Source organism: Pipistrellus kuhlii, unplaced genomic scaffold, assembly GCF_014108245.1.
Source record: "Pipistrellus kuhlii isolate mPipKuh1 unplaced genomic scaffold, mPipKuh1.p scaffold_m20_p_12, whole genome shotgun sequence".
Classification (NCBI taxonomy): Eukaryota; Metazoa; Chordata; class Mammalia; order Chiroptera; family Vespertilionidae; genus Pipistrellus; species Pipistrellus kuhlii.
In genome coordinates, this window is record NW_023425427.1 from 35,517,578 (window position 1) to 35,536,365 (window position 18,788).

At 35.6% G+C, this 18,788-nt stretch overlaps 1 protein-coding gene across 14 annotated transcripts in view; it reads left to right on the plus strand.

The window, feature by feature from the left end:
- Positions 1-18,788, plus strand: part of JAK2 (Janus kinase 2) — a 91,990-nt gene that overhangs the window by 52,706 nt on the left and 20,496 nt on the right. For 12 of the 14 annotated variants that reach the window (XR_004987188.2, XM_036433978.2, XM_036433976.2 and 9 more), the window contains 6 exons: positions 3,110-3,237; positions 5,411-5,545; positions 7,618-7,705; positions 10,916-11,043; positions 12,303-12,441; positions 18,609-18,760. Coding sequence is in view for 13 of the 14 variants with exons in the window: in XM_036433978.2 (XP_036289871.1) it covers positions 3,110-3,237; positions 5,411-5,545; positions 7,618-7,705; positions 10,916-11,043; positions 12,303-12,441; positions 18,609-18,760 (770 nt within the window). In the remaining variant the exon portion in view is untranslated. The remainder of the gene's footprint in view (positions 1-3,109; positions 3,238-5,410; positions 5,546-7,617; positions 7,706-10,915; positions 11,044-12,302; positions 12,442-18,608; positions 18,761-18,788) is intronic. The other 2 variants (XM_045580181.1, XM_036433979.2) reach the window with 2 other exon arrangements.

Here is an 18,788-nt window from a genome sequence, read left to right on the forward strand (position 1 = left end):
TGAAAGAAGCAGCTCCAAAAACAGATTAATTTTGTCGTATTCTTTATAAGATTGATCAGATTGGTTTAGGTTTTCTAGAAGTGACATGAAGTTCTATAATTCTAAAATGATATTAAAAAAATGCTTGGTATAAATCAATCATTTATTAATTGAAGTGAAAGACCTCACTACTAAATTCTCATATGTGGTTCTAAGTAAACACTTTCATACTCTTAGAATTTTAATTTCTTATATATGTATTTTTAAAAATAACTTTTCATTGTTCACATTATTACAATTGTTCCTCTTTTCCCCCCACATTGCTCCCCATCATCCAGTTCCCACATCACCCCCTGCCCTTATCCCCACCACTGTCCTCATCCTAAGGTGTATGATTTTTAAAAATATATATATTTTATTGATTTTTTACACAGAGGAAGAGAGAGGGATAGAGAATTAGAAACATCTATAAGAAAGAGTCATCGATCAGCTGCCTCTTACACATTCCCCACTGGGGATGTGCCCGCAACCAAGGTACATGCCTCTGACCGGAATTGAACCTGGGACCTTTTAGTCCGCAGGCCGATGCTCTATCCACTGAGCCAAACCGGTTTCGGCAGGTGTATGATTTTTGTCCAGTCTCTTTCCGCACTCCCCCACAGCCCTAAGAATTGTTAGTCCACTCCCTTGTTATTCCCCTGATTCTATTATATTCACCAGTTTATTCTGTTCATCAGATTTTTTATTCACTTGATTTTTAGATTCACTTGTTGATAGATATGTATTTGTTATCACTTTGTTGTTCATAATTTTTATCTTTACCTTTTTCTTCTTCCTCTTCTTAAAGAATACCCTTCAGCATTTCATATAATACTGGTTTGGCAGTAATGAACTCCTTTAGCTTTTTCTTAACTGTGACGCTCTTTATCTGACCTTCAATTCTAAATGATAGCTTTGCTGGGTAGAGTAATATTCGTTATAGGTTCTTGCTATTCATCACTTTGAATATTTCTTCAGGCCTGCATACTTTCTGTTGAGAAATCAGCTGACAGTCATATGGGTACTCCCTTGTAGGTAACTATTTTTCTCTTGCTGCTTTTAATATGTTCTCTTTGTCTTTTGCCCTTGTCATTTTAATTATGATGTGTCTTGGTGTGGTCCTCTTTGGATTCCTTTTTTGAGGTTCTCTGTGCTTCCTGAACTTATAAGTCTATTTCTTTTACCAGGTAGGGGAAGTTTTCTGTAATTATTTCTCCAAATAGGTTTTCAGTATCTTGCTCTCTCTCTTCTTCTGGCACCCCCATAATTCAGATGTTACACTTGAAGTTGTCCCAGAGGCTCCTTGCACTATCTTCATATTTTTTGATTCCTTTTTCTTTTTTCTGTTTCAGTTGGGTGTTTTTTGCTTCTTTATATTTCAAATCTTTGACTTGATTCTTGGGATCCTTAATCTGCTGTTGGATCTCTGTATATTATTCTTTATTTCAGTGTATGCTTAATTTCTGATTGGTCCTTTTTCATATTTTTGAGGGTCTCGCTAAATTTCTCTGAGGTTTCTAGAAAATTCTTGAGTAACCTTATAACCGTGGTTTTGAACTCTATATCCAGTAGTTTGCTTTCCTCCATTTCTTTCATTTGTGACCTGTTTCATTGCCTCCACATTTTGGCTGCTTCCCTGTGTTGATAGTGTGGCTTTGTGTGCTAGGTGTCCTATAGGGCCCAGTGGCTCAGCTTCCCTAATTACCTGAGGTAGACATTCTTGGTGCACCCCTTTGTGGGCTGTGTGCACATTCTTGTTGTAGTTATGCCTTGATTGCTGTTGGTATCACTGTGAAGAATTGACCTCCAGGCCAGCTGACTGTGAGGAACAGTTGCATCTACAATGGGAGGACTTCTATGCTGGACTTGCTTCAGTGGGGCTTTGGTGCTCACTGAGGGTGTCTCTTATTGATGTGAAGAATTGTAATCTGGATGGTCTCACTCTGACCACTGGATACACTGGCTCTTGGATTTCCAAGGAGGTGCAAAGTCAGCCACACCTTGAGGCCACCCAGTAGGAACTACAGAGAAATCTGAAGATTCCTTCTCTTTGTGTGGGCTTTGGAGGTGCCCAGATGAGGCCTAGTTGTGAAGCACTGCAAGTTGTTGTCCAGCCTTGGGCCTTCTTTTGGAAGCTCTGGGGCTCTCTGACCCAGCTGCAGTTTGTTAGGTTTTAGATTGCAAAAGGCCAGGCCATTCATATGCAAAAACCTCTGTGCACAGCTTGGGTGGGGTTGTAAATTGGGTGGGGTGGGATCTCAGGGAATCACCTGGGTGGAGCAAACAGAAATGGCTGACTATCAGCCCTGCCCCAAAGAGGCTCTCCGGTCTCTGTGTCCCACAGCACCATACAGGAACAATGATTGCTGCAAGCACTTCTGAGAGAAAGCCACCCTCGTGTTCTGGCCTGATGCCAGACAGTCCAGTTTCTCTCCATATGAGTCTGGGTCCCCAGAGTCTCGCTGGGAACTGGAGTTCAGAGCAGTTGGGAGCTTGCATCTCCCTCCTGACTAAAAAAGACAACAGCTGTATCTAGTTGCCAGCCCTTTTTCTGCGCACAGCTCTGCACCTCCACACTTCATTTCTGCACCTCTGCACCTCCTCCCAGTCTCAGTGTGCTTTTCTCTTTCCTTCTAGTTGTATAAATTCCACTCAGCCAGCCTTCCCATGGTTCTGGATGTTATCCATTTTGTCTTTTAGTTGTAGTTTTGATGATGTTGTGCATGGCAGCAAGTTCAGGTGTTTACCTATGCCGCCATCTTGGTTGTGTCTCTTATTTCTTATACTTTTAAAATAAAAATGCTAAGATTAGAAATCTCATGAAATAATGATTATTAAAAATTATTAAAATTCCTGAAAATTTATATTAGCTATGGAAGTGAATAATTTTGAATATTTGAAGTAACTGGTTAAGGTACATTAAAGTTCAGTGAATAAAATGCTAAAGTAATTTTTTATGGAAAAAAATGAACAAAGTTATTAAGAATTTCTTATATTTAGAACACACTTTATTTTACCGCTTTGGAGAACTTTATGTCCTCAGCATGTTTTGATTATATGTTTTTCATTATTTCTTTTATTTCTTTTACAGATAAATCAAACCTTCTAGTCTTCAGAACAAATAGTGTTTCTGATGTACCAACCTCACCAACATTACAGAGACATAATAATGTGAACCAAATGGTGTTTCACAAAATCAGAAATGAAGATTTAATATTTGTAAGTCATTAGATGCTGATTATGGTCTTTTTTGTCCTTTTAAAATAACAAATGTTCTCCACTTATATCCATGTGTCATTTGGAAGTATTTTATTATAATCCATATTAAATTTTTTTGCACTTTAAATATTTTTATTTCTTGTGAAAGTGTAATACCAAACTTGAGTGAGAAATTAATAAAAATATTTTAAGAAGGGAATTGTATTTTTGCAGAATTTTAAAATTTTCTTTATAAATCTTAAATTAAAAATCTTCTTCTATAAAAGACCTAAATCTTAATTCTCAAATTGTAGAGAAAGTAAGAGAAATTTAAGGAATTAAAAAAGAAACTGAAAACAAAGTAGTACTTAGGATCTGATGGCTATACAATGATGGGGGTTGGAATTGGTCTCACTAATCAAGGAGATTAAGATCTAAAAGTAGGGCCAAGTCTTAAGGCCTAAAGAAGAGCAAGAGTTAAAAATGGGGCCATGTTTGAATAAAGCCAGGACCTTCAAATAAATACATTGTCAGTAAAACAATATGTGGAATGTGAAAAATTCACTCACTAGCAAAAGGGGAAGAGAAGTGTTGTTTTAGGTGGGCTCTTAGGAAAATATGTCTCTCCTGAGAATTTGTAATCATAGACTTTTGAGTTTGGGTTTCGTTATGCCACCCACCTGATCTAGGCTAATAAATTAATATAAAAAATGATACTCCCCTAGTAATACCTTGTAGTGCTTGGAGGAAGCAGAAGGAAAATCTTTTTGGAAGAACATACTCTTAACCTTGCTCACTCAGAAGTCTACTTATGAAATAACTCCAAGCATGAGCTTTTTTTTTTTTTTCTTTTAATCCTCCCCGAGGATATTTTTTCATTGATTTTAGGAGAGAGTGAAAGAGAGAGGGAAAGATAGAGGGAAAGATAGAGAGAAATATCCATGAGATAGGAACACATCGTTTGGTTGCCTCCTGCATGCATCCTGACCAGGGCACAGGCAGCAGGGGAGCCTGTAACTGAGGTATGTGTGCCCTACCCCCACTGGAATCAAACCCGGGACCCTCAGCCCAGACACTATGCACTGAGCCAAACTGGTTGGGTCAAGCATGAGCTTTTAATTGAAACAATTAAAAGGGAAATAGCCTAAGAGTAAGAAGACCAATAAATCTCTTTTAGAAAGAGATTATAAAGTTAATTTTTAAAGATATAAAAAGCAGTGGAAGTATTTTTTAAAAAGAATAAAAATATTTAGAGTAGAAAAATATAGAAATGAAAAATTATACTCATTGATAGAGATACAAAATGAACAGGTTAATAAGCAGATTCCTTTTAATTGAAAAGATAATTAGTGAATTGGAAAATAGATCTGAAAATTTTTCATGTTGAGCAGAATGAGTAAGAAAACGATCAACTCATGTCCACATTCCATAAAGAGACAGTAGATATAATTATCAAGAATTGTAAAGATATGCATCCTCAGGTAATAATGGGAAGCAGAGTAACCTAATGTAATAAAACTAATAATAGTAGACTTAGTTTGAACATAGGCAGTCCTGCTTCAGAGTTCAGGGTTTCAAAAATTACTCTGGAAGGATGTATAAGAAATACTAATAATAGCTAATTATTTAGCATTTACTATGTCTCATAGACTATACTAAGTGCTTTCATGTATTTATTTACTTATTTCTCCTACCAATCTATGGAAAAATAGTTATTCCTTTTCCTCCAATGAAGAAAAGACAGCTACAGCAGAGAGAGAGATTAAATTGCCTGTACAGGGTCAAACAACTAGAAGGTGGTAGGTAATATGGAACAAATCAGATATGCTGCCTCTACAGACCATACTGTACTGCCATTCTACTGCACTAGTAGGAAAGGCAACAACAACAAAATTTCACATGTAAATAAATGTAGGTAAATAAAAATAAATGTAGGTAAATATAGGTGATAATTATAGCCAATCCAGCAGTTTTAAGAACAGATGGAACCAAAGTACACTTTATTCATTAATCCTTTGTTTGTTTGTTTTTTATTACTGTATAAGGAAGCAGAATATAATGAATCCAGAGTCTTAAATCTGGGAGATATTTGCTAATGGACTTTTTTTTTTTTATTCTTTGTCATTGAACATTTTTTCTAATTTTCACATCTTTATCCATCTTTACTCATATTTTTCTTTCCTTTCTTTTAAAGAATGAAAGTCTTGGCCAAGGCACTTTTACAAAAATTTTTAAAGGTGTAAGAAGAGAAATAGGAGATTATGGTCAACTGCATGAAACAGAAGTTCTTTTAAAAGTTCTGGATAAAACACACAGAAACTATTCAGAGGTATGTATGCTCTTTATGTAGTTTATTTAGTTTATGGTATTTAAAGATGTGGTCTTATGCACACAACACATCATGCTTGTAGCTTGTAGCACACAACACATCATGCTTATAACAACAAACTTTCTAAGGATGCCTTCTAGTGTGGCTATAGAAAATTATAGAATCCTAGAGGCCTGATGCATGACATTTGTGCACTCCGGGGTTGGAGAGAGGTTCCTCCGCCCAGTCTGCACCCTCTCCCAGTCCAGGACCCCTCGGAGGATGTTCAGCTGCTGGGTTAGGCCTGCTCCCCAGCAGGTGGGCATTCCCCAAAGGGTCCTTAGTGCTACTGCAGAGGTGGGAGAGGCTCCAAGTACCCCACCACTGTGCTTGCCAGCCAGGAGCCCAGATGCTGGCTGCGGCCATCCCCCTGTGGGAATGCACTAACCACCAAGGAGCAGCTCCTGCATTGAGCATCTTTCCCGTGGGGGTCAGAATGCATCAGAGTGACTAGTCATTTGCCTTTTGGTTGATTTGCATATTAGTATTTTATTATATAAGATTTTTATAATAACACTAGTGGCCCAATACATGAAAATTTGTGCACTGGGGGGATGGAGTCTCTCAGCCCGGCCTGGCCTGCCCCCTCTCACAGTCCGGTAGCCCTCAGGGGGTGTCCTACTGACGGGTTAGGCACGCTCCCTAAGCCACAGTCTGGCCTCCCTCTGCAGGAGGTAACTGGCTGATCAGGTTACCTGAGTCTTGGGTCCTCGCAGCAGCTGCCACCATCCGCCATCTGAGGCCTGCCTGAGCCTGGGGCCAGCCATGGCAGTGGTAGCCGCCATCCACAGCTTGCCTGAGCCACAGGCAGCTACTGCGACTTTGTCCAGAAGATGTCTGCGCTAATTAGTATATTATCTTTTTATTAGCTTAGATTTTAAAACTAATTTCTTTTGGCATTGTATTAAGGTTATCATTACATCTCTGTATATACTAAGGGAATGGTTTTCAGACTTGGTTCCCAGAGCTTTTTGGGCTTCACAGATTTCTTTCACATTTTAATCTATTTAAAAATAAAAAGAGAGAGAGTTTAGCTTTGGTATATGTGGCTTGGTTGGGCATTGTCCTGTGCACCAAAGGGTTGCTGGTTTGGTTCTTGGTTGGAGCACATACCACTTTTGCGGGCTTGATCCCCAGCGGAGGGTGTGCAGGAAACTGATCGAAGCTTTGCTCTCACATTGATGTTTCTATCTCTTTTTTCTTCTCCATCTAAAAATCAAATTTTAAAAAATGTTTGTACTACGAAATAGTCTGGTTGAAATACGGATTGCAGAGATACAAGCCCACAGCAACCCTGCTGCCATTTACTTTGAGTTCTTAAGCATAGCAAGACATCACCAAACATTTGTGATGCTTAAAATATCTTAAGGGATGTTAGTAAGAAGAGGATGTAAACATATAAGTCAAAGAGTTGTTCTAATCCAGAATACCGCAATGTTGGTGAATGTAATTCTCAATAGCTATAGCCAGAAGTTCTAGTCCAAGTTTAGTTGAGTTAGAGTGATGTTAATACCATGCTAATCTCCCAGTATAATTGTCATATTTTATATGCAGAGATAACTTTTTTGTTTTAAATTTAAATCATTTTCAATTTTCAATTACAGTTGCCATACATTATATTAGTTGTAGGTGTACACTCCAATTCCTTACTAAGTCTTATTTGAAGCTCCCACCCATTTACTTCAATCTCATATCACTATCTCTAGTGTCTACTTCTGTTTGAACCTCTGTCTTCTACTCTAGGTGTCATTAGTCTAGGCCTGTTTATCTTCCATATTTATCTGCCTTGTCACTATTGCTCTTTTTTTCATGGCTATCTTCTGTTCCAGCTGTATTGAGGGGTTTCTTCAGAGTGAACTCTTGGCATTAAGATTGGTGGGGACTAAAGCACTTGGTAGCCTTACGTATGTATTCTGCAGAGAAGAGGAGAAAGTGCATTTCTCTACGTCAAAGAATATCTTTCTGAACTGTGAATACTTATACTTACAAACAATAATTCTTTTGCATTTTTTGTATGGTTGTCTTTTCCTTAGTCTTTCTTTGAAGCAGCAAGCATGATGAGCCAGCTTTCTCACAAGCATCTGGTTTTAAATTATGGAGTATGTGTCTGTGGAGAGGAGAGTAAGTAAATCTCTACTTCTTTATGTTAATGTTATAGCTTTCTCAGTACATTTTTTTAATATAGAAAATTTATTTTCAGGATCATAGTTATGTATCAGTATAATCTACAGTTTTAATAGGAATTAAACCAAAAACATTATAGAACTGGTCAGTTAGGCCTTCTAAAAAAGGAAACTAATGAGTGGAATTAAAATGCAGAAAATTGTTAATATGGCTTATGTTAAACAGTAGAGTATTATAATAAACATTGTTTACTAATATTTTACCATAATATATAAGGTTGGCAAAAGTAGGTATATACAGTTGAGTATTCTAAATGAAGTTTATTCTTTCTTGTATATTATTTGTTAATTATTGTATTATTTTTCCATATGAACAACTGTAAACCTAGTTTTATCCAACCCTGTAGATTATGGCTGATTTACATAATAATGGAATAACTGGACATTTCTGTACCATTTATTTGGAATTATAAAGATAAAGCATATTGCCGAAACCGGTTTGGCTTAGTGGATAGAGCGTCGGCCTGCGTACTCAAGGGTCCCGGGTTCAATTCTGGTCAAGGGCATGTACCTTGGTTGCGGGCACATCCCCAGTGGGGGATGTGCAGGAGGCAGCTGGTCGATGTTTCTCTCTCATTGATGTTTCTAACTCTCTATCCCTCTTCCTCTCTGTAAAAAAATCAATAAAATATATATATATTTTTAAAAGATAAAGCATATAAATTATAGATTGATTAAAAAAATAGTTCATTGATTTTTAGAGAGAGGTTAAGGGAAGGAGAGGGAGAAACATTGATGTGAGAGCACATCGATCAGCTGCCTCTTGCACATGCCCTGCTGGGATCATGCCTGCAACTTGGGCATAAACTCTGACTGGGAATTGAACTGGCAACTTTTCAGTGTACAGCACGATGCCCAACCAGCTGAGACACACTGGCTAGGCCTAGACTGATTTTGAATGAAACTGACTGAAATTATTAGATGTTGATATTAGCTATATTCTATGTCTAAATTTAGACTTCATAAAAACTCACAAGGTTTACATTCAGAAACTTTCTATGTAATTCCCATTTTTTATTAATAATGTAGATTAGATATGCATCACACTCATATAACAATGCTTCATATATTTGAATATTGATAATATTTTCAAAGGCAATGGCTTTCAAATCTGTTTTCGAGGAGTTAATAAAATGACTATAAATCTAAGTGCAGTAGTGGGGAGTTTTTCCCACTTACCACCAACTAGAGTTGTTCTGTATTTATCTCTTATTTATTGATGTTTCTCATAATTTTTTACTTGGGGAGGATATACTTAGAGCATATAATTCCAATTCTTACACCTTTTTTTATATTTACTTCATTGTTTCTGTGATATACTCTTCTCATTTAAAAAAAAATCTAAAATTGAGAAGCTGTGATATAATTGATGGCATATCAATTTCATGGGTACTTTTTTCTTATATAACATAAAATAAGGGGACATGATAATATGTGGTATCTATGAAAAATATTAAGTCTTAAATGTCACATAAAAAAGATTTCTTAAGCTCTTGTTCATTGCAACATTGCAACTACTAGATCTTTCCTGGATATTTTCCCTGACAAATTTACCTGGAGGCATTTTTCTAAAATTAAATTTATTGGGATAACATTGGTCAGTTTTTAAATATTGGTTGTGGATTGTTCTCCAAATTAACTATGGGCAGCAAAACTTTAATTTGTTTGTGTTACTCAGCAAGGTCCAAAGGCAACTTTTGTCAGTAACAGTTATTACATACCAAATGAAAACTAAGTCATTTTATTATTTTTTATTTATTTAAAATATATTTTATTGACTTTTTACAGAGAGGAAGGTAGAGAGTTAGAGAGCTAGAAATGTCGATGAGAGAGAAACATCAATCAGCTGCCTCCTGCACCCCCCCCACAGGGGGTTGTGCCCGCAACCAACGTACACGCCCCTGACAGGAATCGAACCTGGGACTTTTCAGTCTGCAGACCGACACTACCACTGAGCCAAACCAGTTTCGGCTGAAAACTAAGTCATTTTAATATTAAATCAAGCAGCATTACAATTTGAGATTGGATCTACAGTATGCATTTTAAAGCAAATATATGAAATATAGGCATATATGAAGTTTATAACTTACCAGGCCATGAGCTAACATGGATAACAATGTGAAGTCTGTGAGAATTCCTTCAAAAATATATATCAGTATGCCATATTAACAATTTTTTTACTTGAATTTTTGTAGGTTTTATTTTGTATCTTAATTTTCCATTATTTAATTTTGAAAACAACACTATGCTTGATAAAAACAAAATATCAATAAGTTCAAATTTGAAATCAAAAACTTAAGCTTACTCTTTTACAAATTATTATTAGTAGAATGTAAATAATCCCTAAACCCAGTTAATTATTAAATAACCTGCATTTATGTAGAAATAGTCTTGTCTTTAAGGAACTAAGTCAATGCTAACAGGGTTGGTAATTTTTACTGTTTCATAATGGCAGTTAGTACTTTTTTAAAGAGCAAATACTTGCTTGTCTGGAAAAGTATATCTTAATAGTATTTTTAAAAAATAGTTTTAAAGATAAAGCAATGCAAAACAATTTTTTTACAGCATAAATTAAAGAATGGATGTAGTTCAAACTCAAATGTTCCTTTATACCTCCAATAGAATAGACATTATTATTAATTTTTGTGTGTGGAAGAAGAATTCAGGAAGTTTTGAATGTCTAAATAGTTTCGTGGAAGAAAAATTAATAATGTGAGACATTTTTATTTGTTTTAAAAAAGCAGTCATAATTCAGTGATGACACATAGAGGTGTGCTGAAGTATTATTTTATATGTGTGGGGGTATGTAAAATGTATATAATTATGAAATGTTTATGTAGATATATATAATGCATTTATTGTGTACATATACTTTACTGTGTATTATATATTACTATGTGTAATGCATATTATGTATAATATTTTACATATAAAAATGTAGATTCCTTCCTCTTGCTGTTGTGAATAAACTAACACCCCTTTCAGAATAGTATGCAGCTGATTAGCTTTTAAAATTAGTGAATTGTATGTAGTTTAATCTCTTTTCCTATAATACCCACAGGTAACTATAATATATTTATACAAGTTTTCAAGTTATATATATTTTGTATGTGTACTTGAGCCTTATCATTATTATATTTTAATGCAGATATTCTGGTTCAGGAGTTTGTGAAATTTGGATCACTAGATACATATTTGAAAAAGAATAAAAGTTCTATAAATATATTATGGAAACTTGAAGTGGCTAAACAATTGGCATGGGCCATGCATTTTCTAGTAAGTAATTAATATATTCTTTTAAAAAAAAATCACCCGCCGAAACCAGTTTGGCTCAGTGGTAGAGCGTCCGTCTGCGGACTGAAAGGTCCCAGGTTCGATTCCTATCAGGGGCATGTACGTTGGTTGCGGGCACATCCCTGGTGGGGGGTGTGCAAGAGGCAGTTTCTCTCTCATCGACGTTTCTAGCTCTCTATCTCTCTCCCTTCCTCTCTGTAAAAAATCAATAAAAATATATTAAAAAAAAAATCACCCAAGGATATATTTTATTGGTTTGAGAGAGAGAGATAAAAAGAGAGAGAGAGGGACAGAGAGAGAGAAGAAGAGAGAGAGAGGGAGAGGGGAGAGAGAGAGGAAGAGAGAAAAACATTGATGTAAGAGAAAACATTGATTGGCTGCCTCCCATACCTGCCTGACTGAGGCTCGAACCTGTAACCTTTTGGTGTATGGGATGACACTCCAACCAACTGAGCCACCCAGTCAAAGTAGTAGTATATTCTTCATCAGGAATTTATTCTGTTCAGTGAAGCAATGTATAATAGAAAGGATCTTGACCTGGGAACAAGAAATAAATCTGTAAATGGATACTGACTTATTTAAAATAATCTGTTTTATGAAGGGTATTATTTTAGGCATATATTTATTTATGTAAAGTCACTTTTATTGCAAATAGTTCTGTCATTTCACCAATCTCTTAAAATTGATGACACACAATCTAAGGTTTATGCCACTTGTGTTTAAAGAATTTAATAAAAAATGATGCAGAAATGTGCTAACTCTGGATAGCAGAAAACTCCTTAGAATATACTTTGTTGTAGTGTTTGTGGGCAATTAGAAATTATGTCCAATAAGAAAACAATATTTCTGGAGAAACACAATACCAGAGGGCCAGCTAGGGATCAGACTCCTCAGAGCACACCTATATTCTGCTGCTGAAAATAAATAGTATTTCTCTCAGCCACTGCCTAAAATTAGGTACTACTTAAAATCTCAACTTTAGAAAGTGAAGTGGCGTTGGTTAGTTTTAATGTATTTGTTTTATTCTGAGCATGGATTATTGTGTCATTTAAAATGTAAAACAGGAAGCACAGTGTTGCCATAAAATTTCCATTTATTATCTCAAAGCATACCTCCAAATTAATGTTTGTTAATTAATAGTCTTATTTTTCTTTTTAAAATCCATTTGGAGCTTAAGACATATTAAATGTTCATATATTTGTGGATTGGTATTTGAATGTATTTATATTTTACTCTAATAGGAAGAAAAAAACCTTATTCATGGGAATGTGTGTGCCAAAAACATTCTACTTATTAGAGAAGAAGACAGGAAGGCAGGAAATCCTCCTTTCATCAAACTTAGTGATCCTGGCATTAGTGTTACAGTTTTGCCAAAGGACAGTAAGTTCTATAGGGATTATATATTTTATTAAGCTTTACTTGGAGGGTTGCATAAACAACATGTTATTTTTTCTTAAACCATTTTATTGGCATGTTCTTGATTAATAATAAAATGTATCTTCCATTTTTAGCAATCTCATTTAAGTTATAGTTACATCCTAGTCTCTGTCCATTTGTCCTTAAAAGCATGTTACTCGGTTTTAGTGCTAATTCAATGTCATCAGGAATCCCCATTTGGGATATGGCGAAAAAGGAAATTTTATTAGTGTAAAACAGCTTAATTGTGATATAGCACTGCTGTGAATACAACTCTGGGGCCAGGCCCCTCTCTGGCTAGACAGCTCTGCTCTGCTCCTTGATGGTCTGGCTCTGCTCTGTGCCAGTCTGCTTTGCACTGTGCTAATCTGCTGTGCCCGTGCTTTGGTCTGCTCTGTTCTGTGCAAATCTGCTCTGGCCTGCACTGGTCTGTTCTACGTCCTCTGCTGAGAAGCCAGGGAAGTGCAGTTTCTCAGTATTTGAAGTATATAAAAAGTGCCTTGTAGAGCCAGAGGGGAGCTGGCTTATATAGATACAAGTTCCAGATCCTGGTCCTTGTTTGGTCTGTCCTGATGCAAATGAATACTCTAAATCCTCACAGTTTGATTGATCCAAAAAGCACTGTCCTTACTGATCAGAATAGACCCCTCTGATTGGTTGCAGCTGCACAGGTCTATTGGATGGGGAAAATTTTAGTCTTGTGGTTGAAATATGATTTTAGGAACTCCTTTATAAGGACTAACTCAAATGGCAGAAATACAATGCAGTAATCAATTCAGTGCAGAGGCTAGCAGGATAGTGTAGACATCTTTCTAAAGTGCAGTTTGCATGAGAGCCCTTGTACCAAAATGTCTGGGTTTTTTGTTTTTAAATTTGAGCCCAGTTAGCTATCGGGAGCCCCTCTTAGTAGGCATCTTCTTTTATCAGGGTTCACAGGACTATAAAATAATGTTTTAATAATTACTTTATTGTTGGGAGTATTAGAGATGTTCCTCTTTTTCCCCCACTGACTCCTTCTAGCCCTCACCCAACCCCACCCCTCTTCCCTTTGTGATTTGACAGTCTGTTCTATACTTCTGTACCTCTGGATCTATTTTGTTCATTATTTTATTTTGTTCTTTAGACTTCACATATGAGTGAGATTATATGATACTTGTCTTTCTCTGACTGGCTTATTTTGCTTAGCTTAATACTCGGCAGGTATAAAATGTCCATACTACCCAAAGCAATTTATAGATTTAATGCAATCTCTTTTAAAATACCAATAGCATATAACACAGATCTAGAACAAGTACTCCAAAAATTTATGTGGAGCCAAAAAGATCCTTTAGAAAGAAGAACAAAGTTGGAGGGATCACAATACCAGATATCAAGTTATACTAAAAGCCACTGTTCTCAAAACTGCCTGGTACTGGCACTAGCACAGGCCTATAGATCAATGGAACACAACAGAGACCCCCACAAATCAACCCAAGTCATTACTTTTAATATTTGACAAAGGAAGCAAGAGCATACAATGGAGTCAAGACAGTCTCTTCAATAAATGGTATTGGGAAAATTGGACAGGTACATGCAAATTAAATAAATAAATAAATAAATAAATAAATAAAACTACACCACCAGCTTACACCATGCACAAGAATAAACTCAAGCCCTAGCCAGATTGGCTCAGTGGCTAGAGCATCGACCTGCGGATTAAAGGGTCCCAGATTCAATTCTGGTCAAGGGCACATGCCTGGGTTGTGGGCTTGATCCCCAGTAAGGGGCGTCTAGGAGGCAGCTGATCAATGATTCTCTCTCATCATTGATGTTTCTATTCTCTCTCTCATTTCCTCTCTGGAAAAAAAAATTTTTTTTTTTAAAGAGTAACTAAAAATGAATAAAAGACTAAGTTGTGAGGTCATAAAAATCCTAGAAGAAACCTATAGGCAGCAAAATTTCAGACATCTCTCCTAGCAGTGTGTTTGCTGATATATCTCCTAGGGCAGTGGTTGGCAAGCTGCAGCTCACAAGCCACATGCGACTCACAAGCCGAGGTTTGCCGCTTTGTTGACTAAGGAGTTTACAGACCACTGCCCTAGGGTGAGGGAAACAAAAAATAAAATAAACAAATGGGACTATATCAAAATAAAAAGCTTTCGCACAGCAAAAGAAACCATCAACAAAATGAAAAGGGTGTTCACTATATGGAAGAATGTATTTGCAAATGATACATTAGATAGAGATAATTATTTTGTTGTTGTTTTTAATCCTCACCCAAGGATATTTTTCCATTAATTTTTAGAGAGAGTAGAAGGGAGGGAGACAGAAATAAACATCAGTGTGAGAGAGACACATTGATTGGTTGCCTCCTGCATGTGCCCCAACTGGGCCAGGGATTGAGCCTGCAACTTAAGTACCGTATTTTTCGGACCATAGGACGCTCCGGACCATAAGACGCACCAGTTTTTAGAGAAGGGAAATGAAGAAAAAAAGATTCTGAAACAAATAGTGTCCTAAAATATTTTATGTGCATTAAAACCCAACATCATAGTCATAAACACATGTAATCAACCCTGTAAAGTAAACAGCAGCATTTAGAACCATTTTAGAGCCGGGCAAGCACACAGAGACCACACTGAGCCGGGCAAGTAAAAAAACTTTTTTTTAAAGTATATGTGTAGGCTATATTTGGACCATAAGACGCAGGGTCTTTTCCCCCCCACTTCTGGGGGGAAAAAAGTGCGTCTTATGGTCCGAAAAATACGGTATGTACCCTTGACTGGAATTGAACTTGTGACCCTTCAATCCCCGGGCCAATGCTCTGTCCACTGAGCCAAACTGACTAGGGCTGATAAAGATAATTTTTAAAAAGTGTTAATCCCTAATTATGTATGAAAGATCAGATTTTATTCATTTTTATTTATTTTTACATTTATTTATTTATTTAGAGACTATGATAATATGTGAAAATCTTAGCTATATTTCTGAATATTTCCTTAGAGTAGATCACTACAGTGCAATTATTGGATCAAGGGATGGGAACATTTTTAAGGCTCTCAATACAAATCATCAGGGAGCTCTCTGAAAAAGCAGTACTCGGTGACCTCAGAGGGCTTTCAAGCATTGGAGAGCTCTTAAAATGTTAAAATCACACCTCACTGTTTTGCTCTGTTGTTCTGTGATTATTCATGACACTAAAGAGTTTTTCATAAATTTATTGTATATTTCTAATTGTTTTATTTATTTTCATTTTTAAAATATATTTTTATTTCAGAAGGGAGGCAGAGGTAGAGAGAGATAGAAACATCAATGATGAGAAGGAACCATTGATCGGCTGCCTCCTGCACACCCACAGTGGGGCTAAAGCCTGCAACCCAGTCATATACCCTGACTGGGAATCAAACCATGGCCTCTTAGTTCATAGGTTAATGCTAAACCACTTAGCCACACCAGCGGGCATGTGTTTGTTTTTTACTGCACTGTTTCTTCACATCTTTTGTTCATTTTTCTCTTTGGGTCTTAGTGAATTTTTTTTATATGTGTGTATTTTTCATGAAACAATTTGGTTAACCTTTCTCATTAAAAAAAAATATATATATATATATATATATATATATATATATATATATATATATATATATATATTTATTTATTTATTTTTTATTTTTTACAGAGTGGAAAGGAGAGGGATAGTTAGTTAGAAACATCGATGTGAGAGAATCATCGATCAGCTGCCTCCTGCACATTCACCTCTAGGGATGTGCTCGCAACCCAGGTACATGCCCTTGACCGAAATCGAACCTGGGACCTTTCAGTCCGCAGGCCAACGCTCTATCCAAACCAGTCCTGGCTAACCTTTCTCATTTTGGTTGAATTCTTTACAATCCTGATTTACCTTTTAATTTTTTAACCTTAAAATTGTTTAAATAGGAAAATTTATTGATAGTTTTTGTTTTATAATTTCTTCCACTGCTTTTATACTTTGAAAATTCTTTCCAATCAACAGAGCAAATATTTACCTAAATGTTTTTTCTAAATATTGTATGTTTTTTTGTTTACATGTTCTGTTCTTTGAACTGGAGTTTATTTTGATGTTGTGCAATGTATCTAAATTGGCATTTTTTGGAATACTTAGCCAGTTTTACCCTCTGTCTCTTTCTTATTAATTAATAAGTCCTTTCCTTTGTCATCTAGTGCATTCCTCTAAATACTGGGATATTCTTTAGATGTGTACTTCTCATACCTTTGTCAAATGACTTTTGTTTTCTTTACTATTTTATACACAATTTTTAAACACCAGTTTTAATTCTTAATTATGTATGGAAGTGCAGATTTTATCCATTTTTGAAGTAAATTTTTCTATTATTCTTTGAGCCACAAGTAAATTTTCTAAATTTTTCTTTCCATAGTCACTAAATAAAAATTTGAGAAGATATGTTTATGTAGTTTGAGTTTTTATTTAGTTTAATTCAGCTACTCCTGACTTTTAAAAGCGTTTTTAAAAACACACACACATGCCAAAACCAGTTTGGCTCAGTGGATAGTCTGTGGACTGAAAGGTCCTGGGTTTGATTCCGGTCAAGGGCATGTACCTTGGTTGCGGGCACATCCCCAGTAGGGGATGTGCAAGAGGCAGCTGATCGATGATTCTCTCTCATCGATGTTTCAAACTCTCTATCCCTCTCTCTTCCTCTCTGTAAAAAAATAAAAAATAAATAAATAATCAATATTTTTTTTTAAAAAAAAAACAACAAAAAAAGAAACGCGCACAAAAAAACAAACAAACAAACAAACAAAAAACACAAAACACCAAAAAAATATTTCTTTTGTTTGTTAACCTACTTACCATGTATAGTTAAAATGGAAATTCAGTTTAATAGTTGAGAGGAATTATTTTGGTCCAAATAATGTAACTGTATTTCATTATCTTACCTAATTTCTCCAATCAAATGTTCTAAATTTAGAATCAAAGTTGACCAAGTTTTGTGCATTGATTTATGGTATCCTGAACCAATAGTACTTAAACTTGATGGCTTATCTAACAGTGAAGAGGGATTATAAGGCAGAAAATGTTATAGAATCTTAGATCTGGTACTCAGTGAAATTTTACCCTCTGGAATGTGATGTGAAGAAAGAGAAAATGAGTTCATATGGTGAAGGAGGAAGGCACATGTACTCTTTGAATATACCAAAAAAGGCAACAGATTATCCTTCATTTTTATCTATCTACCTACCTGCCTGCCTACCTACCTACCTACCTACCTACCTATCCCAGAATACCAGAAGGTGAAATTAAAGTGCTCTTTTCTGAATACTGTTTTTTGAGGATATTTTATGGTCTGTACAGAACCCACATATATTGATTCTGTACCTGTATATCTTACTAAAATTAAGTCATTCATCTGCCTATTGGTTCTTATTTTTTCATCCACAAAATAGAACTACCGCTACTATTTAAAACAGATTAGAATGATGCTCACTTTACCTTTACTACTTAAATATTGTAAAAAAACAAACAAAAAAACACACACAAAAACACAGACACACACAAAAAATATCAAGAGACAATTTTAAGATAAATTGTATGGGAAAAATTTTTTTTGAATGCAAAATTAATAGGAATGGGTAGAGAGACACTATGACAATGCAGCAATTTTCAACCTTTTTTGTCTTATGGCCCACAAACTAATTACTAAAATTCTGTGGCACACCAAAAATATATTTTTTTGCTGATCTTAAAAAAAAAAAAGTATAACTTTGATGCATTCACACGGGATGTCTATTGTTGTGTTGGCTGTTGTAATTTTTTATTTGACAGTTTAAGGAAAAGAGGTCATTGCCCCTGACTAAGTAGTTAGGTATTACATGTTTTAAAAATTCTTGGGGCATATGGGCTTAAAATTGGTGATTTATGGGAAAAAGTTTAGTTGATCCAGGATTTGTTGTATAGGATTCTAATTCTCTTAGTGCTAATAATAAATTGTGTGTTTTTGGGTAAATTATTCAGTCTTTATGGATCTCAGTGTTGTCTTTGTTAAAAATGAGATCTTAAATGAGAAGATAATTCAAATCAGTTTGAAAATTATTTGCATATAAAAGAATTACTTATGAGAACCATTTAACCATATTATGTTCCTATCACTTAAAAGTTCTTCAGGAGAGAATACCATGGGTACCACCTGAATGTATTGAAAATCCTAAAAACTTAAACTTGGCAACAGACAAATGGAGTTTTGGTACCACTTTGTGGGAAATCTGCAGTGGAGGAGATAAGCCTCTCAGTGCTTTGGATTCTCAAAGAGTAAGTTTATATAGACTGTGGAGTTGGA